We start from the raw sequence: 23,326 nt of genomic DNA, 5'->3' as shown, positions 1-23,326 counted from the left end.
CTCACATCTTTCTCCACTCCTTTTCCTCACTTATTTTATGATGGGGAGGTGACCGTTTTTATTAGGGGTCCAGCGATATCTGATGAAATGTTGGGCCTTGCCGGATGATTTGTTATGGGCAGCACGACGTGAAATATGTACATGTCATCATGACTCTGCTTTTCTTTTGTAATCAGTAACCATAAATGAAATACCGCGAATCCGAGGAATGTTTTGCCCAAGGGTGAAAATTGTGTATAAGAAGAGAAACCTAACCTTGTGAAAGTGTGCAGTCTCCTGAATATACTGGTATTGTACTTCTAGGACCCTGTCACCTTGGTTGCAGCCAATAAACAAATCTTTGACTTCACCTGGAAGACTATGAAGTTTCTGTAGGTCTGACTCAGGAGAACCCGAGGTCTCTGGTGTGTTGATCCCCTGGCACCGCTGGGTTACCGGTTCGGTACCGGTTCTTAAAAACCCAGTACCTCACCATCGAAGGGCATGTCCATAAGGGATGCCTGGACATCCCCAAAAAAACCAGTAGATCTTAGTCAGGCATGGCGTCTGAGTGTCACTGATGACGCAACCACTCTAGCCAGCGAGCGGGTCACATTTAGTCTACAGCATATGTTGAACATAGCTGCATCCCTGTCATCAACAGTAGCCTGAATCAGGATTGCTCGGGCCTTCTCCAAGACCATGACAACACTTGCACAACCAAATCCTAAACTGTGTGGGTGTATTGACCCAAAAGGCACATGGTGCTCACCAACTGCAGTGCAAGACTGATGAAAGAGAACATCATCCTGCCAAAGGTATCCAACCTCTTGGTTTCCCTTTCCAGTAGTGTGGTAGGGAACACGCCATGGTTGACTTTGGAGGTGGAGGCCTGGACAGATACGCTCTGCTGGATGGGGTGCTGGGTGAGGTATGCGTGGTCCCCAGGAGCAGGGCGGTGGTGGCAGGCAAATGTTCTGTGCACAGGGACCTCTGTGAAAGGCTTGGCCCAGGCCCCTAGCAGGACATTTGTGAGGGCTTTGCTAAAAGTGAGAAGAAGTTCTGTGGGGGCAACTCCTGGCTGAAGCACTTCTGTCAAGACGTTCATCTTAACTGCCACCTAGGGCAGTGTAAGGTTTGAGACCTTAGCTACCCTCCTCAACCCTTCCTGCGTAGCCACGCTAGAGGGAGAGACTAAGCCAGTTTTCAACGAGGTATCCAAACCACTGGCCTCTGCCAGTTCCTCGTAGCAGGTATCTTTGGGCTCTTCCAAGGGGTTATGGTAGCCAAAACGATCACCAGATCCCCCAATCATATTCCTCGAAAGGGCCTGTTGAAAAAAGTGGGCCACGGCTCTGACTCGGAAGGTCGAGTTCCAGGAACCGCCACTCGGGCTCTGTATCTGAGTCGGGTATGATGATGGGGTTGGCCCCTGATGAAGGGCATTGGCAGTGCCGGGAATGGGGTCCCTGGAAGGGGCCCTGGGGAAAGTCGCAGTCTTGTGACTGGAACCGATCCAGAACCAGATCCACGGGGCCTGACAAAGTGCAGAGAGTGGACACGCCAGCAGGAATCCAGTGGGGGCACATGCCAAAACCATGGCCCTGAAGGCTCTCCGGAGGGTTCAGCCCACCCAAATACAAGGTGCATGTCATCAGTGAACTCCTTAACGTGGGCGGGGGTGCTTCGGCTCCGGGTAACTCTAGAAGGGGTCGAGAGGACCCAGACTAGGGCTCTTTGGCTCACGTATGGGAGCGGGCCTAGATTTGTGGCATTGTTCTGTCACCTGCTCTGATGACATGGACCGGTGCAGCAAACTCGAAGAGCGATTCAACTTCTTAGATTTTTTAGATTTTTTGTGGCTTACCTGACGATGACATTGAACACGATGCTGAGCCCCGAGAATGGCTGTGATTAGGTTTAAGACCTTCTACGTAACCCACACCTGGAGAGTTGCGAAGTTTACTGTCGCCGGGCACAAGGAACTTCGGGCATCACTCCTGGAGCGCCTTGGGGTATATGGCGCTACAATCTTCAAATTCTTTAAATTTGCAGTCTGGCACCAGAGGCAAACCTGGTGGGGGTCTGTAACAGAAATCTATCTGTGACAGGAACTTTAGTATTTAAACACCATAGGTCTTTTAAGGGACATCCCTAAGCACACTGGGAGACAAGCTCAAAAAAGTTCGACAAAATGTTGAAATAAAAAGCCCCAAAAACACACTGAATTAACTGTCCGGATCTATGCTGCCGGCACAGAAACAACTGATGTCAGCACACGGGGGGACGCCTTTATAGGCACCGCGCATGTCATTTCCAGTATGGAGCTGACTAACGTCACAGTCCAGCTCACTGAGGTACTGATCGAAAATTTCCAAATCCAGTCTGATGCCCGAGGAATATTGTACGGTAAGGAATCTGTGGCTAGAAGTCTCTATCAGATAGGTTCCACAATTTGCAGTGCGTCAGATTTGCAAGCTGTTGGTCCTAATTCATGGTTCCTTTCAACAAATTAAAGCAAAAATAATCAACCTGACCCATTCCAAAACATCAACTCGCAACACAGCTTTGCAAGTCGTGTATCACAAGGGTCTAGCAGAATAAAATATTTTATTTTGGGTTTATCAGTTGTTTTTTTCTTCTTTAGTGTTTGGCTTGAATTGCTTTCCTTAAAAAAATACACAAAGACTTTCTGCTCCACGAAGTAAGTTTTCCAAACAAAATGGACACAGAGATTCGGGGAAAAAGCAGCGAATACATAAACTTAAACCATCAACCATATAAGTAAGTTAAACGTTAGAAGGGACCTCTGGAATGCTGCACCCTTCAATTGTGTACAATCACGGTTGCATGGGAATAAAATGAAATGTCTACAGACAGTGACCACCCACACTACAAGAAACCCTATGATTAAAGGAAGTTCTTTGCTCAGTATCTTGCCAGCCAGCACAGTCTGCCCCATGCTGTAATTTATTTTTGCAGTCTTCTCATAATCGGTTACATATGTTGTGGCAAGTCTTCCTACACTATTCAAGAGGCAACCGCTGAAAATGAACAGCAAGCTATGCTTTGCGTGAAAAACTGCATTCTTCTAATACCTCACTTTCAATTACATAGAAGAGTTCGATGTCCAGTGAGGCTAGCCACTGCAAAGAAAACAGGAATCCCACTTGATAATGAACTACAGATCAGTTTAGCCTCCTTGCCCGGTCCCTTCCTTGTCTAATGAGGAAAGTCGTTAAAGTTGGGTCTTAAAAGGGCTGAAGCCTTGTAAGTTGTAGCCTAAACATGCACCAGGAGCGCAGTAAAAGGTTGCAAATGGATCTGTCACTTTGTTAAGAGATTACACAAATTGAACATTATTGATAAATACATTGATTTACTATTTGTTTATTTTAGTTCTCTCCATAGCTACTAAAACTTTCTTGTAAATCCTGAAAAAAAATTAGAATTTTCTCTTTGAACACAACAGGGATGTAGAAGATTATATATTGGGCGTACAAGTCCATATAAACACACGCCATTTTGTCTGGGGTAATAAACGCCTTTCGTAAACCTCTTCAACGAAAAGTGCTTAGGAAACAAATGGTACTGTGGGATGATATGCAGGCGGCTCCCAATCAAAGTGACCTAAATCAAAGGAAGTCCTCGGTCTCTGCGCACCCGAGGTCAGCTCATAAAGTAAGCACATGTTTTTAAAATAGATTTATAAAGGCCTGGACATTGTTCAGTTTCAGGTATATAATGAAGCAACTATACCCACACTGTGCGCTTATTCCTTCTGTAATACAATGCACGGTAGACTTATGCCACTTGCTCCAATTCAAAATCAGTCAGGACTTAAGCATGCACTGGTGAGTATATCTCCCCAGCCATAGAAAGCATTGTCATTTTGTAAAAATTATTTCAAGGTTTAAATCGAGTGGTAATAGGGACTGTGGATTCTGTTCCTCATTCCTAATTTTCTTAAACAGAGATTCAGGCGCTAAAGTGTTAAGATTTGCTCCTTGGAAGCAGGTGCAGGTGGCTTCCTCTCTATGAGAGCAAGGGTGGAAGATTATGTCAAAGACCAGTACATTGGGTTTGACACCTCGTCCATTTTTCATTTGCCCCAATAAGCTCCTCTGGATGTTTGCTTTGTCTTAGTGTTTGTGGGGAGTTAATCCCTAAAGTTCTCTAAAACTGCATATCTGGTGCCTCTCAGGGCTACCACTGTGCTGCCCTAAAAATGGGGTGAACCTCCATTGGTCTCCCCTCTGTAGTTTCAATAAAGAAGGCCCCACTGATGATCTCTGTACAAGCCCCAGGTGGTGGCTGCTTATTAATATTTTGGGGTGCCTAGCTCTCCCTTTGAAGGTTTCTTTATTTCCTAAAAAGCACATTCAAAATCGAGACCATCATATTGATCTATTTATGCTGGGTAGCTAGGCCTAGTATGTCCCATGTATAAACCAAAATCGAACAACCAAAAGAGGTGCATAATTGAATAAAGTGTATTCCAGTTCTTCTTTAATGTACAATATTCAATTACAAAACAACTTTTTTCGTTATAAAAGATCACTTCTTCAAGAAGAAATCTCACACCGCAGAACACGTTTCCCAGGAGTTTTCTTGAGATTGAGAAGAATTAATTATAGAAGACTTGAGCTACACTGTCTTCATTTATGCCCCTCGTTTGGTTGTTTGTAAGGTAGATGATGAGTGCTGCCTATAGAGGACCAACCCATCCATCTCTTCTTCTCTGTTCTTCATTATTAGACGGTCTGTCGGATGGGAATCCACATAGTTTCCACCACAACATCCTTCTCGAAGGGGTACCTTGGCCTCTCAATCAGAGTCCTCTGCTTTGCTTTCTGGGAGAGGGTCTTCCCAGACCATCTATGAGGAGAGAATACTGTCCTACCTTGACTGCGTGGAAATCCAAACTGAAATAATGCACTGGACATTGAATGGTAATGGACTTCATCCAAGCTGCTAAGCTTTGGAAATAGAAACTGGAGTAGTCCTCCAACTCACTGAACATCCTTTGAACTTGAATCTGTGAGTACCCTCTTGTTGAAAGTTCTTTCAAGAATGTGAGCCAGTGTGCTACTCATTTCCTCCTGGTCAGAACTAAACACAAAGGCCAGGGTGAGCTATACTATCCTGCCCTGAAGAGCTCCTTGCCCTGTATGGAAGTTTCAAGCTAGGCCAAGGAAACCTGAGAGTATACCGTATGCCTTGAAGCTCTCACTGACCTCACCACGAGAGCAAAGGCACGCTGCTAAAAAATCAACAACGGTGACTGTTGCTGTTCATTAACACCTGCTGTGCCCCAGAAAAACCTCATGACTGGCAGAGTTGTGCTGTTGAGAGATCCTCTACTATAACATGCAGTTGAGGCTAATGGGTACTGTGTGGCAAACATACCACTCAATGCAACAACTTTTACTATTCTTCATGTTGCACCCAGATGTCTAGGCAGCTATCCGTATCAAGAGGCCTGTGTGGTGTGCAGTGAGCACTATGCACTTGAGGACTTATTACTGATACTTTTCTGGAATTGCCATAGTACTATATTGATTTAGAAGTCCATTAATCTGAAGGGAACGCAGACCATAAACCATGCATAATATGATAATATAACCCATTATGTGACGGAAGATTGCAGCCCTCCATTTTGTTACACTACTCATTCAGTATTTAACGAACACTGCCCATTAGCAAACTATCCATGATCATAGTGCAGATTTTATATTGCAGATCATTGGTTCTATACCTTTTAATTCTAGGTGAATTCTGAGTTTAATGGACATTAAAACTTTGTGAACCTAAAAGATTCACATACATTATATTAAATATTAGCCAATGCTTAGTTTTACTTCTGTATAGTTTTATTATCTGATTTAGCCGATCATGAGTACCTTCATGACATTATCATTCTTGTGATTTCCAGCTTCACTGAGTGACTACTGAGTAAGATTTGTGTACTGTGTTTCGTGAACTCTATATTTCCTGATTACTCTTTATACTGTAGTCTTAAGTGATCTGCAGAGCTGGTATTTTGAGCACTGGTTACAGTCTATGCTGTTTAGGAGAGAACACTCCTTGGGAACCTTGCTTGACACTAGTGGCTACAGTTGCAATCGTGGCCTGGGCCTCACAGAATACGTTATTATGGTCCATTAAAGTTCAGGTTCCAATGTCTGAAATGAATCCAATCATGGTAATCAAATAGGTTCAACTGCGATGCATGAGGTTGCCACAGCTCTGAAAGAACTGTGTAAAGTAAGTAAACTTAAAACAACTAGCAACAGAGGTACACTGTTGGATTCCTGGTTCACTTACCAAGCCCTTCACAGTATGAAGGACCCTTCTGAGAGAGAGACAGCCCCTAATACACCCAATGTTTTTATTCTCCAGGCACTACGCAGTCCTGTTACTTCTTGAGCACCAAGGGAATTCAGATTCAGATTAATCCACTACAGAGTTAGGTCCAGAACGCTATGCTAGCAGAGACAGACAGCGAGTTCCACTGTGTGCAAACTAGGGGGAAGAATGAGACAGAACGAGTGGGGAGGAGAGGGAGTAGACAGAAAAATACGAGTGAAGGGCTCATATACTCTAGGTACAGCTCTTGAAGAGGCCCTGAAAATCTCCTGTCCTATAGCTCCTGGCGCCGTATTACCCCCTAGAAATCCCTAACCTTGTTGTCCCTGTATCCCAAAGAACTTATTTGAGATGTACTCTGTGGAGATGCATGTGTCTGCATGGTTGCTTCCTTTAAGCTTACCTGTGAATTCTGTAAGCATGGGTAGACGAAATTTGAAATGTGTTCGCCGCTCAGAAGATTGGAAGACGTGAAGGTGTTGATAATACCAGACTGTGAAAAAGAAAGATGCATTGACTGGGATATATGGGACGAATCCCACTTTAATTCGATTTTGTACAATTTTAAGAAGACGGAGTAAAAGATTTACAAAACATGGGAATCTTAAGAGTTATGGTTGTACTGAGAATTTGAATGTCTGGCGAGAGTTCAAAACATAATAACATTTGAGGATGTGCTTCTTCTTTTGAAAGAGCAACCGCGGGAGCTTGTCCTACAGTTCTCTAGCTTGCTGGCACTCAGGTTGTAGATCCAAGGCCATTGGCTGAGACACAGATCCAAGGTATATTGATGAAATTCAGGTTTTACATCTGAGGAAGTTGGCTATAATGGCAGACCAAGTGGTTGCTGGCTGGTTAAAACAGAAAGGACAAGCTAATAAAGAGGCTCACACACACATACGAAGGTTGTCACAAATAGCACACCCACAAAAACCTCTCTGATGGTCCTTCTGAGCTCCAGGCCTCCTAAAACTGGCAAAGCTTAAGAGTATAGGGTATTTTGCGAAGGACAAGACAGCTGAAAAAGGAAAGGGTACCACGGCTAGGTCCTCAGAAAGCTGTTGTCATTGTGGTCGTTTAGCCCACAGGAAGCAGACTATCCTCAATTAAACTCCTTAAGAATCCTGAAAGCAAGTGTTCTACTCTGTGTTGAACAACCAGGACTTGCATAGCTGGGTAGTGGTACTTGAAATCATATGTGAGGCAATGCAGAGCAATGTCATTGTATTTTGCTGCAACTGCCATCCACTGCGAGTCTAACATCAAATTTCATCTTAGTAGACGAGGACATCAAGTACATTGAGTGTAGAAAAATAATTGATGACAGAAGTATCCACACAATTGTTCCATAGCTTGTGACTATTCACAGAAATCTCCTCTGGGAGAAGAACCTTCTTGGCTGATGTGTTGAAAGCGACCTGAATGAAAGTGACAGTTTCTCTAGTTGTACTAACATGCTTAAAAAGAATCCATGTCAGACTGCAGATATGTGTTTTCTGAAGATGTTGTCTTCTATGGGAACACCTGGATTCTTCTGATGTGTTGTGCAAGCACTAGCCTTTTCTCCTTCCACATTCAACGAATAGCATGATTGAAATGTTGTAATCTTTATTCCATTAAGAAGTTTACTTGACAGCATTATCCTTGTTGGGAGCTCATAGAGGGTACCTGAGAAGCACGTAAGACCCGCTAGCTGGTGGGTCTGCAAGGCTTGAAAACCTAGCTAAAGAAAGAACAGAGTATGCTCTAAGACGGACTAAAACAAGTTAAATGTCAGAATGAAGAACCCAGACCATGAAATGGGAGCCTGATAAAACCACCAGGGTAACAAGTAGAGACTGGTGCACTTCAACAATAATGCAGGTGTTAAAAGGTTCCTAGAGAGCAACGGGAGTCCAAAGTAATATGACTGTTTTCTCTGCTAACTTTTCCAGTGGCAGTAGACAAGGAAAATAGGGTTGATTTACAGGTCTCAAATGGAGCAGTAGACTGACCACAAATCAGCAAACAGTTTTCACACATACATTTTGTTCATGAGAAATGTGGCCCAAAAAACCAGTGTTAAAGGGAGGGGCTCCGAAAGCTTGGCTTGACCTGGATGTCTTGTAGAGACCTACATTTGATGTCTCCAAAGTATGGTGGTGCAGCTTTAGCAGGTAACCATGTGTTATTGTTAGTGCTGTGTGTAATTAAATTTAATTTCTCTTTACAATAAATCAGAAAACAATTACATATAAGTATAACTCGTGAAGGCAAACAGAATACAGTTTTCATTGGTTGATATGTGGATTTGAACGGGTGCAAATTTAGCTCACAGAAAATGTGCACAATGCTCCATTCTACTTAAAATGTGTCCTGCAAAATTACGCTCATTATCGCCAAGCAGAGCAAGCAGGCACACAGCTTCACACCACAATCAATGGTAAAAGTGTGATCCGGTTACTTGGTAACAAGACACAATAGGATATTATCTTGCACAGGGCATGATACAGTGTCACACAAAAATGGTGAAGTCCCAGCCAGAAGGTCTGCACAGGGACCAGAAAGCAAACATTTTCATACAAGGTCTGCAAAGCATAAAAGGTTATTCTGGGACAGAGAAACGACACCACAAGATGCAAAGGAAACAAGAACTGGCAAAGCCAATAAGTTGTGCTTTTTGGCTTTGCCAGTCCAGACCTTTTGGTTTTGCCAACGCTGTTCAGCATTGGTTATAAAAAAAGAAAAGGTTATTTACGATGCTAGTCATAATGCTAAAGCAACCGCGAATGGATGCATCACCACGCATGGGTGACTTCTTGGTTTGGCCACCACAATGCTTTCTTTAATGTATTTTATTTTTCTAAGATCGCAGAAACCCATCTCGGAGTGGAAGTTAAAAAAAAAAATGTGTGCCAGAGTCTTGAGATTGAAACGGCTAGGCACCAAAAATAACACACATTTTAAAAAAAATAAAGTAATGAGAAAGGGAGGGAGAAAAAAAGTGCAATGGGTGTGGGAAGTAATGGGCAATATTTAGGAAGCGACAGTGGAAAGCAGAGGGGGAGAAGTGAGAAGTAAGCAACACATGGGGGAGAGAAAAGAACTCACCCCTTCCCCCTTCCCAGGGAGTGCTAGGAGAAAAATAAATAATGTGTTCTTTATGGTCCAGGAAAGGGACAAACACAACAGGGGGAAGGAAAGCCTTTAATAAGAAGGAAGAAAATGAGACTGATACTAAAGCAAACCAATGATAAGCAATGGACTGACTGAAAGCAGATTGAAAATATGAAAATATTAAATTGTCCACAATAGGTCTTTTGGCAACTAATAGCTAAGGCTTTCTATAGGCAGGAACTAAAAAACGGATTCAATAACCGGAACAGTAATGCAATATGCAAGGTTACAAGCATGGTTGTGTGCCATGTATTTAAGCAGGGTTTTCGAGGCAAACAGACGGTTCACAAACAACAAATAACTATATAATATGTGTGTTCAAAATGCACCTGTAAAGACTGAATCTAGTCTGAAAGGTCGTCTTCAGCATTCAGTTTCATTAGGTTAAAATACCCCTGGAGGCCACGTTTGGTATAGCAGAGCACATGTTTCATTTGATATATTAGTTCAGATATCAGGGGTAATGGAAATCTGTTTGTGCCATAAGAGTTGGTCCTTCTTTCTGGGAAAAAAATAAGAAAAAGAAACAGGGGCAAGCAAGCAGAAATGTCTAACCATCCTTTTCGTTATGCACTTATCAAAATACGCTTGAGATGCTTCTTTGTGCTTTCTGGGAGAAATATATTTTTAGTAGGTTTATTTTCTTTGTAGGCTAGTCTAGTTCTTCCAGACTATTCCAACAAATACAATATAGAAGAGCTGTAGTTAACACAAAAGCTTCTCAAAGCCAAAATGACATAAAAAGTAAAACGATTTCTTAACCACATTACGGATTCCTTATACATATGGCACGGATATGGAAAAGCATACAGGCTATCGGCTGGGGGTGACTAACACTATTGAACAACTGTGTTGTTTTCCTTAGACCTGACCCTACTAATGGCACCGCTGGGCTACACTGCTCATGTTCCAAAGCAATATTGTAAACTAACAGTTCAGTTCTTTCTCCTTGCTAAACTGCACACAGCGATGTTACACTTGAGGGGTCCAACCCCCAATAAGTCTGACTGACTTAAAGAAGCTCTTTTCTGTAACAAATCCATCAAGTTAAACACATCTCTTCAATATCTCATGTCTAGACCAGATGATATTTGGGTTCCCATTTGCTCTTACCTCCCCAATTATAGCATCACTGCTAACACCAGGCCCCAATATATACCCATCTACTCCATAGCTGGATCAGACTGCTCTCTTAATACTGTGTGCAACCTATCCAAGTGGTAATATGAATTAATATACTTCAAACAGGCCCTAATCCGGGACTGAATGCTCAATTTTACTAATATGAAGAATGTACAAATTCAACTCTCTTAAAGGTTTCATGGCCTAGGAGTTTAGGCAACTGGAGCATGTCTGTTTATTCTACTTTTTTTATAATATAATTGTACTGCTGCAAAATTGAAAACTAAACACATTACGGATTTATAAAAACACTAAACCCCATCTCGGGCCCTAAAGTAGAGAAACTCCAAATATTAGTCATCGAGGTGTGGTTAGCTTTCATTAGTCCGAAGTAGTCAAAAGGCTAGAAAATCTAAGTATATATTCACAAATGAACTCAAAATTTCTGATGATATTTCCCAAATAAACTGGTCAGCACCACAGGACTCAATTTATTAGTGACAGCAAAGAGACCAAGGCAATGACTTAGCATCTGAAGGACGGCTACACTTTCACAAATGGGATGGATATCCATCTGCCTTATTACAAGTCCATTAGGATAAAAATACACTTTTAATAAGGCGTACAGGCTATTCACCACGTTTGAGAGGGAGTACCCACTCCCCAAACTCTAAGTCAAGTCCAACATTTTGGTGATAATACACAAATTAGAAGATCTGAACTGTAAATGACCCTATCAAGATTGATATCTTCTTTGACAGCCTTTCTATCACTGTGTTATTCTTATTTAACTCTTGCATGATAAAAGGACAGTACCTAATCATAAAAACATATTTTGCCATATAATTTAGTCTCTTGGAGTGGTAGTTAACCAATGCCTCAGCACTGGAGCAGTAGTTATCCAAGACTAACCTATTAAAGGGGCTTAATAAATATAAAATGTTCTATGAACTACATCCCCATAATGATTTCGTACAGCCTTCCTCACATAACTTTTCGGTCTCGACCAAAGTTCTCATATTGTACACCCGAAATGAGTTTCTTATATAGCACATATATTGTGCAAATCCTTCACTCAAAGACAGATATACAATATGTAGGAAAATATTTCTGATTCACAGATGGGTATGGCAGTGTTTTTTTAGTCAATGCCTCTCTATGCTCCAGTAAAATCCAGTAATGCCCGATGCCGTGGTCACTAAATCTAAAAAAATCCATATTTAAATTTGGAACACATAGGCTATGTCAAGACACATTAAAACCATGGTTAGCCGCCATTTACCCGATTTATATCACTGGAATAGCAGGAACAGCAAGTCACTTTTCCAATTTGGAGTATTTAATTCACAGGAACAATGCTAATACGTTCCTCACCAGATTTATCTCATTTTTCCAGTAATAAACAGAGATATTAAGATGAGCTCCCTGGTGCAGACAATTCAGTTATAATGATATCTGATATTATGTGAGATCCTACAGGTTAGGCCAGTAAGTCAGGTGTGGAGCTCTATAGGAATAAAAAATACTGTAATTTTTCAACAAAGATACAAAGGCTTGGCTTCACTCACACCTAAGAAGGGTTTGTGTGTTGATTTACGGACAAAGGTGCACGCTCGCTAATCAATTCGTCAACGGATGCGCCCCCTGAGTATCGCGTTCAATCAACCTGCTCTCAGCACTCTATACAAAAGCAACAGAAGCACCTTCCAGTTCAACCAATACTGCTCACACTCCTCCCAGTAGACAGATCCCTGATGCGGTAGGAAAGCCCCTCCCAAACCCCAGACACCTACTCTTTTGAATTTACACCTAACTCAGTGACTCGTCATTTGCTTCACTGTAGACTGTTGCCAGTAAGTTAGGACTGTGTGTTGCTTCAAAACTTTTGTCATGCACTGAAAATGTCAGGAGCTATAATGGGCAAAGGACAGAACATCAACATTGTGTCATGGACTGTGTAATCATTCTTACCTCAACCTAAAAGTTACCTAACACGCTGTGGGCCATGATTCTGGTCTGTACCGTTAGAAACACTGATAGTGTTAATCAGGAATAGAACACTATAAGCAATCGCAATGGAGCGCACACCGCTAGCCCCTCCTCCGGATCGCCCCTCGGGAGTCTGGTACATGGAGTTCTTGAGTGGTTCACCCTAACGATCTTTCTCTACTGATGAGGGAAGTTATCCCGAAACCCGAGACATGTCTCGGGCGATATCCTAAAACCCGGGACATGTATCGGGTCTAGAGATTCATCAGTCCAACAAGTACCGACTTGCACCCACCTGGGTGATCCACTAAAGAACTACAAGTGCCAGAGTCCCGAGGGGCGATCCGGACGAGGGGCTAGCGGTGTGCGCTCCATTGATGACTAAACACAATATGGCTCCCTTGAGCTTTGGGCCGACGGGCTCTTGGACGACGCACCTGCGTGCCGGTTCTGGCATCGAGGCCATTGACTGTTGTATGGCGGCCTTCTCTTCCACCCTTAACGATCTTTCTCTACTGATGAGGGAAGTTATCCCGAAACCCGAGACATGTCTCGGGCGATATCCTAAAACACGGGACATGTATCGGGTCTAGAGATTCATCAGTCCAACAAGTACCGACTTGCACCCACCTGGGTGATCCACTAAAGAACTACAAGTGCCAGAGTCCCGAGGGGCGATCCGGAGGAGGGGCTAGCGGTGTGCGCTCCATTGATGACTAAACACAATATGGCTCCCTTGAGCTTTGGGCCGACGGGCTCTTGGACGACGCACCTGCGTGCCGGTTCTGGCATCGAGGCCTTTGACTGTTGTATGGCGGCCTTCTCTTCCACCCCTAACGATCTTTCTCTACTGATGAGGGAAGTTATCCCGAAACCCGAGACATGTCTCGGGCGATATCCTAAAACCCGGGACATGTATCAGGTCTAGAAATTCATCAGTCCAACAAGTACCGACTTGCACCCACCTGGGTGATCCACTAAAGAACTACAAGTGCCAGAGTCCCGAGGGGCGATCCGGAGGAGGGGCTAGCGGTGTGCGCTCCATTGATGACTAAACACAATATGGCTCCCTTGAGCTTTGGGCCGACGGGCTCTTGGACGACGCACCTGCGTGCCGGTTCTGGCATCGAGGCCTTTGACTGTTGTATGGCGGCCTTCTCTTCCACCCATAACAATCTTTCTCTACTGATGAGGGAAGTTATCCCGAAACCCGAGACATGTCTCGGGCGATATCCTAAAACCCGGGATATGTATCGGGTCTAGAGATTCATCAGTCCAACAAGTACCGACTTGCACCCACTTGGGTGATCCACTAAAGAACTACAAGTGCCAGAGTCCCGAGGGGCGATCCGGAAGAGGGGCTAGCGGTGTGCGCTCCATTGATGACTAAACAGGAATAGAACACTACTCATGGTTGTCAGACCTCCATATCTGCATATTTTTGGTGTTCACCGTTCATATAGTTGCTCTTGCTACTTATCGGCCATAAACTCTCCATGTTGTAGGACTGCAAATTATGAGGATTTTATATACCCATATGGTATCTTCTTTATTGCATGACTTATATTAATGTATGTGTCTATAGGTTTCACTAGGTTGTTGTAGGCGTGTAGCGCATCTCATGTAAAGTGCTTTGATGATCAAAGGCCTTCTACTGCTATGTAAAACCCTCAATAAAGAAAATATTGAATTTATCATTAAGCGTGCCTTTGTTCACTACAGAGGAATATTTCTTGATTCATGTTATTTTACTAGACAAGGCTGTTAGCAAGAGGATAATAAGTGACCACCATGAGGCAAATTAAAGTGGTGATGCCTTGCAGACGCTTCTTGCATTTTTCGTTTCACAGATCCTATCTGGGCTAGCTAGTTTAAGGTCGGGTTTACAAGTAACCCTAAATAACTGTATTCCTTCACTAGTTGAACATCTACGTCATTAATCATCCATTTAAATTTAAAGTGGCCCTGCCAAGTTTCCTGACTTTAGTTTATCCTAAGCACTTAGAACGGCAAAATACGGTCGGAATCGCTTGCATACAAATCAAATTATTATTATTGTATTACTAATAAGATTGTTGCATTAGCTGGACTGTTGTTATACCAATGGGTAAACCGATATTTTGCTGACCGGCTAAAGCAAACCAAGACTAGCCAAGGAACTGACACACAGGGATTGACATCAAAACAATCTGTAGTCCTCTATAAAAATCAAACAGTATAGGACCAATGGGCGAGCAGGCAGTGTCCGGACATCCCAGGGGGGGTCCCTTCTATGGCTGTATTCAGCCTAACATGTATGCATGTCTGATAATACACCTCTCATCACAGCAGGCCCTAAGATATGTTCCTTGTTAAGATGTTTCTAGAAAAACAATGTTTGGTGTGTTTATTTTGTTTACTTCCTTAATCCTTAGCTCTACCAATGCCATAACTATTATTATAGAATCATGCTGCATAAAGCCTGTAGCAGAGAAGTGCATAATAAATATTCACAGATGCAAGATTGTGTGTCTTCTGGCATTGCAGCTGAGAAAGAATGGTCAGTGCACCGACCCCTTGTACACCACAGCTTCTGGAAGAGATGCGAGAGCAGTCCATTCTTTCTGCTGTGAAGGGCACACACGGCTATTACTGCCTCACTTTTTACCTCACCCCTTTCACAAACACTCACTTTATCCCTCTGACCAGACAAGATGTTTTTACCCTCGTGGTTTATTTCCTGAGTCCAAGCCACTGAGAGATTTCACAATGGCCATGTTGGGATTTGCTTTTAGAAAGAAAAGGAAAAAACTGCCTGTTGTATTGCCCTCGCCATACTTAGAATCCCTACTTTCTCCCTTTTCGTGACCACCATGTTGTTGTTTTGGCCAAACCAAGATTATCCCATCAAATAGTTTCGATCATGTTTGATACTGAGTGACTGACCACAGAAGGCTGGGCGAATCCTGGGATTCATTACCTAAACGGTTACAAATGTAAACTGGGCCCTTAACCCTCTTTCAGGAACTTCAATGATGCTCTCCTTATACCTTTGGCTCCTTATGCTCATCAAAGAGCACTGATCTTGTGCTACAGAGACAAAAAACAAACGCAAGAGCGCATAGACTCGGGAAGTCCCATCGCTTGAACCATCTGCCTGCCTCTGGTACTGAACTGAAGGACATTCGTGTGTGCGTGACAATATGTGTATTTATAAGAAGGTGAAAAAATGCGTACAGGCACGTGTTACAAAAACACCTACTACAGGATCATGGAATCTCCCAGTGAAAGTCGTTTGGAAACGAACTCCTAAATCTACTAGGAACACCATTAGTGAGAAGTAAAGACAGGCACACTTAAAAACACGTACTACAGTAAAGTGAGCCCAGTACCTTTGACCAAGAAGATGTAATGAGTCAACGATAGAACACAACCAGAAGTCTCCCAGAATGCAAACTCTGGAGCTAGTGCACTTTCCTTCCAGCGACTGCTAAACGCTGGATTTTTTTTGTTTTTAGCAGCCACAAGGTAACCACCAGTCTTGCTAGTAAATGTTGTTTATTGTGCAGAACAAAACGTGAGGGTATTTGCTTGGCCCTCGCGTGAGCCCTCTGTTAAGCATGACCTAGTTTGCCTGCAACGTTTCCTACCTAGAAGCTAAATGCATCTAATGACAGCACTTATGTCGAAAAGTATCGGAGCACTGCAAACTTACTGTGTTTGAAAATTGTTAGTTCCTGTGTTTTGTTGAGGTCGGCTGATTCCGCGCCGTGGCATTTTAGAAGTCTAGAATTAAAGGTTCTGGAAAAAGAACAACCAAACTTTATGACCTTCAGGGCCGCGATACGCCAACAAAACTAAACCGAACATTATCGGTTAAACGCAGGTTTTATACGAGGCGTGCCTTCCGCCCGCGTGCCCTGGCATTATACTGTAGAAACCTCAGCGCGAGGGCTTTCGGCTGACCTTCGGAGAGCAGAGGTCGTCCTCCTTTTACTTTCAACGGATGGGTTATTTTATGTGCACACAACAGGAGCATATGCTGAAAATAGTCATAAAAAGCAATTTCCGACCTGGGGAGGGCATCTGAATCCCAAGAGATGACCCACAAAGAAATGTATGTTTGCAAGATGTCCTCTGGGGAGGTTACAGAATCAACAAGCAACCGAAGGAACGGAAAACGACGTGAAAGGCTTTCTTTACATTGATCAGAAAATGACCGAATGGAAAATCACGCAAAGGAAAACGATGCCATAGTGAGTGGGGGAGGGGGGGGGGGCTGCTAGCGTATGGTTGGGAGTTGGGTTAGGGGATTCTGTCTGGCTAAGTTTTCTTGGTACCCAGTGGAATACCGAACAAGTATTGGAATATTGGATAGACAATAGGTCTTGCCTTTGGAACCTTTTTCACCAGAGCTATTGGCTTTGCCAGTGTCTAAAAGCTATGTTGTACAGCGGTGTGGCTGATGTGCTGCGTGTTACAAAGTTATAATAAAAAAAGTGTTATAAGCATTTTGTTACCTTATATATAACCACAAAGACATTATGTACAACTGAACGCCCCTAGTAAAAAAAGAATTAACATAAAAATGTCTTATATTTTTTTTTGTCCTTGCAATGCTGGCAACTTCTTTCTGCCTCTTCTAATCCTTATTTGTTATAGCTTTTTTTAATGGGAGCGGGGAAATGGAGGTTGGGAAATAGTACCTGAATTACAACACGAGCAGTGGACGGAAACTAGGAGAGCATCAACAGATGCCAGATTCGAGGGCAGACTGAGGGTGCTGAGGGGGTAGTGTGCTGGTGCGAAGGTGATGCAGAGTGATACTGAGGTGGTGCTGAGTGATGCAAAGGTGGTGCTGAGTGATGCAGAGGTGGTGCTGAGTGATGCAGAGGTGGTGCTGAGTGATGCTGAGTAATGCTAGAGTGCGGAGTTATGCTGAGGTGGTGGTGCTGCATCCGTCTCCGTGCTCCTGTACTGGAGAGGACAGGTGGCATCAAAATAAGCTGACGCTGTCGCTTTGCATGCAGTGTTCATTTATAGGCTACTTGCAGAGTTGATGAATCATCAGTGTAATGTGACCCTCCATATACTGCCCACAGGCGAGATGAAGGCATCAGCAGAGTCTAGGGCGGACTGTGCATGCAGTAACCCTATTCCATTGCCTTTCAATGGAGTTGGGGCATCGGCACAGACACTGTGTCAGTTTGCACTAGCCTTTACACCTTCTCCATATTTTGCCTGTGGTGTGCATCTTTATGAGCAAGATTAGGTGGGATACCGAATACAAAATATTGCAAAACATAGTTTGCATGTATCTGCGATTATAAAAGTTTTTTTTTTTAAACATATGAAACAGCTTGGTGATAGGTACGGACTGTTTTCTACAGATCATTTCAGTGAAACGTGAATAACTGGATTAAGGACTGAAAATTAAAAGCAGTCAGTTCTTCAGACAAGGTATTGCTGGCAATCCCTACAGTGCAGGAGTGTCTGGGTCCGGGTCTAGCGTAGGTAAGCATTTGTAGGTGCCAAAGTATTGCTACTTCAGACTAGCAGGGCTAGCTTTTAGGGGCAGTTCTTTAGAAGCCACAATGTTTTAAAAACAGGCAGTATTTCCAGTGCCGGGGTCTGGATGAACAAGTTGTGGGTGGTCCCTTTCAGGGGAATTGGGGTAATGGCAGCCACTCACAGATGATAGTGCCCGCGGGGTCCTTGGACCGGGAGGAATCATCCTTAAATCTAATCAGACTTTAACTTATAGCGGCATGTCACTATCCCGGTAACTCCATACATGTGCATTTGCAGTGCAACAATGATACACCAAATTACGGAACTGGTTGCATAAACTGCTCTAGCACAGTGAGGATTGCTCGGTGGAAATATTCAGCATTCAAAGTCTAGATGTTTGCACGACCCTGGTTAAATGCAACTATGAGAGCACCTGCTCCATGTTCATATTCAATCAACCAGTCCCAAACAGCACAGTGCAACTAAGGAAGAAGTTTATATCTACTTTCAAAGTAACACTCAACTGTCTTATACTGCACATCAACAAAGTGAGGCTGAACAAACGCTTGGGCAGATCAAATTAAATCTGCATGCCGTTTGTCTGTTGTGTGTTTTTAAAGTAAGGGGCAAATATCCCAAGGATACAATGCTGTGAACAGTCAGTTGCCTAAACAAGCTTCCGTTTTCACACACCCCTAAAGTTCATTTGGTAATTTCTGATTTACGTACATGCATTCCAAACTTGCCTGCAGTCAGCACATGTGGGAACAGTGGTGCACTTCGGTTCCAGTATTTATGGTATTGCGGGAATTCACTGCAGTGCAGAAGTGTTGGAACCAATCAGGTTCGACGTAGGTAAGCAATTGTAAGTGCCAAAGTATTGCAGTACTTCAGACTAGCAGCACTAGTGCTTACAGCAATGTCTTTAGAAACCACAATGTTTTAAAAATAGGCAATATTTCAACATAACACCCAGCAACAGCCCCGGGCTCCGCAGTCATGGGACCGGGAAACAACAGCGCTCGAGCACCCATGTAAATGCAACAGAAACAAAATGTGCACACTTCTGGGAAGTGCAAATTCAGGCCCGCTAATTGCTGTACTGGCATGTGCATATTTAAAGAGGTTTGGAACGGGACCTAGCAGGCGCTGCACTGAGCCAGGAAAACATTAGTAGTAAATTAAAATATGAATTATGCATTTAAGGCCATTGAAAAGTATGGAAGTAGAAAATGGCACCGTGAGGAAAGTGCGTGCCCTGCTGTGTCCCTCTGCAGCAGCCGCCGTGTCGCTGCTCGTTCTAAATAAAAATTAAAATGTTCCAAAGACACGAAATTCAAACCCAAAAGTAGAAGCAGACAAATCCTCCGGCGATACTCCATGGGAGTTAACTTTTGAGAAAAAAGTGTGACATGCACCAACCATTAGCCATTTGGAGGCTACGATTTTTGAATGATGCAGGCAAAAGTAAATCCAAAGCAAAGGGAGGAGTCAAACCCCACAAAGTATATACAACAGATCATCCTGCAGCGCGAGTGCTGTAGGCTCGTTATAAAAAAAAGTGGGCAACAACTCCGCCCGACGTCACTTTACTACGGACAGGAATTCGAACTTCGAACCGCAGTTGAAAAACCAATGGCAACCGATGGAACCTCTTTAGCGGTTCTAACGGACTATTTCTTCAGAATTTTTGAGGGAAGGCTGCAAGAAGAAAGTGACTCTAGAAATAAAAGGAAGAAAGGTAGTAGCACGCACGCGCGCTATTCTGCTGAATTGTCATTCTCAGCACTGCTGTAACTTTTAAAATATCGTTTTTGCATTTTGTGTGGTAAATTGCATTTACCTTGTTTTTAGAACAATTTCTTGTGCCCTCTCACTTGCACCCTAAATTGGGCCCCCCACCGCGCTTTTCGCGGATCTATTTCATTTTCTTTCTAGCCTTCGTGTTTGGCGACGGGCGCCATCTTGGGGGTGGTGTGGAGCGAGTGTGCCACTTGTGTGAGCGCTCTAGCGCTCATCTGCAACACAGGTGAGCCCTACTTAAGGCGAGCTAGGCAGTAGCTCGGCCTGGAGAAAGGTAGTAGCACGCACGCGCGCTATTCTGCTGAATTGTCATTCTCAGCACTGCTGTAACTTTTAAAATATCGTTTTTGCATTTTGTGTGGTAAATTGCATTTACCTTGTTTTTAGAACAATTTCTTGTGCCCTCTCACTTGCACCCTAAATTGGGCCCCCCACCGCGCTTTTCGCGGATCTATTTCATTTTCTTTCTAGCCTTCGTGTTTGGCGACGGGCGCCATCTTGGGGGTGGTGTGGAGCGAGTGTGCCACTTGTGTGAGCGCTCTAGCGCTCATCTGCAACACAGGTGAGCCCTACTTAATGCTCGCCTCCTGCGCGCAGCGGTGACGCGCAGCGGGAGCGCCGGACTCTCGCCGGAGTCAAGCCAGAGTCCTGCCCGTCTGCGCCCGTCAGCGTCCCGGAGGCGGGCGGAGCGGCGGGTGGGATTCTTCCCACAGGGATGTGTCCCCCTGGGACCCCCGCTTTGCGCTATTCCCCTAGCGAACTTCGCTCATTCTATCCTTATGGCTCTGGTTGTCGCACTGTTTTCCCTGGTCGTTACCATGGGAAATCCCGTTGCCCGGTTTGTGGCTGGCGCCCGACCCGCTCGCTCTTTTTACGGCCGAGCAATAACATCTCTAGTATGGGCTTCGGGTGCATGCTATTGAACACCAGGTCAGCTTGCAAACATGCGCAGGACATCTATGAGCTTCTCGATATCGATAAACCACTATGCCTCATGCTTACTGAGACATGGTGGGGTGACTCTTCTAACCCTGATGTCGTTTTGGCAATCCCGCCTGACTACAACATCTTCAGAAAGGATAGAGCCAAGGGAAGGGGAGGTGGAGTAGCGCTAGTGGTCCGGAAAGGAACCCCCTGCGAGATCCTGCCAGCTATTGACATCCGAGGCTCGGAGACCCTAGCCTTCTCTATCACTCTTTCGCCCCACCAATCCTTCAAGGGACTGCTCGTATATAGGCCACCTGGTACTCCCGGCACCTTCTTTGAAGATCTGGATATGGTGCTGGTGGAGCTGGCCCTGAAAGCCGAACATTTCATCGTGGCTGGCGATTTCAACTTCCGGATGGATGATTCATCCGACCCGGCTGCCGCCAAACTCTCGGAGGCGCTGACCCCGCTGGGGCTCCTCCCCTACTTTCAGGAGCCTACGCATGAGAAGGGGCATACCCTTGACCAGGTCTTCTCGTCTGTCCCTCTCGAGGGTATAGAGACCACTCCTGTCCTATGGTCTGACCACTTTCTTGCCAAATTTGTGATCAAGGGCATAGTTAAATCAGTGCCTATTCCGGCATATCAACAGGGTCGTGTCCATAGGGCTTTCCATCGAGTAACCCCGGAGATGCTGGCCCAGGCAGCTGAGGCCCACCCCTGCCTTCTTTCAGGTGATCTAGACAGGGATCTGCTGACCATGCAAGACTGGTTATTGGACAGGCTTAACGATCTTGCCCCGGAAGTAACATCTCGCCCGACACCGAAACGGGTTTCTGCGCCTTGGTTTACCGCTGCACTGTCGGCTACGCGGCAGCAGTGCAAGGTAGCCGAAAGAGCCTGGCGGGCACAATATGACACTGTTGCCAAGTTGACATACAAAACGGTGGTTAAGGCTTATCACCGGGACATTCGCCTGGAAAAAAAGGCTTTTCTAGCCAGGAGAATTGATGCTGCTTCCAACTCCTGCAAGGAGATTTTCTCCATTGTGAGAGAATTCACCTCACCTTGGTCTAACACCTCGGACCAAAAACCATCTGGTACCTGGGCCACGGACCTTGCTGACTTCTTTACTAGCAAGATCCAACGCATTCAGGAGTCATTCCTGGTACCAGCGTCTGCGGGCCACACTGAACCCGACTTTACCACACTGCCACAGGCCGGGCCAGGGGCGACGTTGAGTGTGTTTCCTCCAATCTCTGCTCCGGACTCCCTGGCTCTCATGGGCAATTTAAAATCGGGTTCTCCCCTTGACCCATGCCCTGCTAAATTTTTAGCGAAAGTCGCGGAGGTGATCAACCCGCTGGCTAATCCACTCTTAAATCTTTCGCTGAGGCTCGGTGCGGTCCCGCAAACCTGGAAGCAGGCGATGGTGATTCCCTTGCTCAAAAAACCTGGTCTAGACCCGAAGGCCCCGGTTAATTATAGGCCCATCTCTCTGCTGCCGGCCCTCACGAAGATTCTGGAAAAACACGTCCATGGCGTGCTCTCCAACTTTCTGGAATCTAATGAGATCCTGCACGCTACCCAATCGGGCTTTCGTCCCCATCTCAGTACTGAGACATCGCTCCTGGAGGTCTCGGAAACCATTAAAGGGGTTCTGGACTCTGGGGGCAAAGTCATGCTGGTGATGTTAGACCTGTCGGCGGCGTTCGACACCGTTCCCCATGATGGTCTTCTCGCGAGACTTTTCGAGATAGGCTTACGGGGGACGGTGTTCGACTGGTTTTCCTCTTTCCTAGCCGGCCGCCGGCAATCGATCTGGGCCCCGCCTGATTCCGCCGTGATGCCGCCTCTGGGAGTCGGGGTCCCTCAGGGCTCTATTTTGAGCCCGACCCTCTTTAACATCATTATGACCCCATTGGCGGCGTTGGTGGAGTCGCATGGTGCCCAGATCGTATCCTACGCGGACGACACCCAGCTCCTCTTCTCTTGTAAGAGAGGAGGCGACTTCGATGGGGAGAGTATTCGGAATTGCCTTGGGGCTGTTTTTCATTGGTTCCATCTAAACAGCCTTAAGTGCAATTCCGACAAGTCCGAAGTACTTTTCTTTGGGTGCGATACAGAGCCTGATTGGCAGACCTGGTGGCCACTGGATATGTTCCCTCCGTCCTGCTCCTCCCAGGTTGCTAAGAATCTGGGGGTGAAGATGGATAACAGGCTTACCTTGAAATCCCAGATCTTGGGGGTGTCGGGCATTTGCTTTGGCATCCTTAGGATGTTGCGGAGGTTCCTTCCTCTGTTATCTGTGGAACATAGGACGCTGACAGTCCAGGCTCTGATTGGGTCCAGGTTGGATTATTCCAACGTTCTTTACCTGGGCCTTCCAGAGTACTTGCTGCAGCGGCTTCAAGTGGTACAGAACGCCGCTGCCAGGGCAATCTTTGGCCTTAGTAGGCGCTCCAGGGCCTCGGGCTTGCTGGCAACTTTA

General features: G+C 44.9%; 1 protein-coding gene across 2 annotated transcripts in view; it reads right to left on the bottom strand.

The window, feature by feature from the left end:
- FANCC (FA complementation group C) overlaps positions 1–23,326 on the bottom strand; it is a 1,254,769-nt gene that overhangs the window by 943,690 nt on the left and 287,753 nt on the right. Inside the window, exon 5 of one of the 2 annotated variants that reach the window (XM_078675695.1) lies at positions 6,752–6,841. The exons of the other annotated variant lie outside the window; for it this stretch is intronic. Coding sequence (XP_078531821.1) covers positions 6,752–6,841 — 90 coding nt within the window. The remainder of the gene's footprint in view (positions 1–6,751; positions 6,842–23,326) is intronic. 2 annotated transcript variants of the gene reach the window in all.

Source organism: Lissotriton helveticus, chromosome 2_1, assembly GCF_964261635.1.
Source record: "Lissotriton helveticus chromosome 2_1, aLisHel1.1, whole genome shotgun sequence".
NCBI lineage: Eukaryota > Metazoa > Chordata > Amphibia > Caudata > Salamandridae > Lissotriton > Lissotriton helveticus.
Note: the sequence above shows the minus strand (reverse complement) of the source record. Positions and strands in the feature narration are given on the sequence as shown.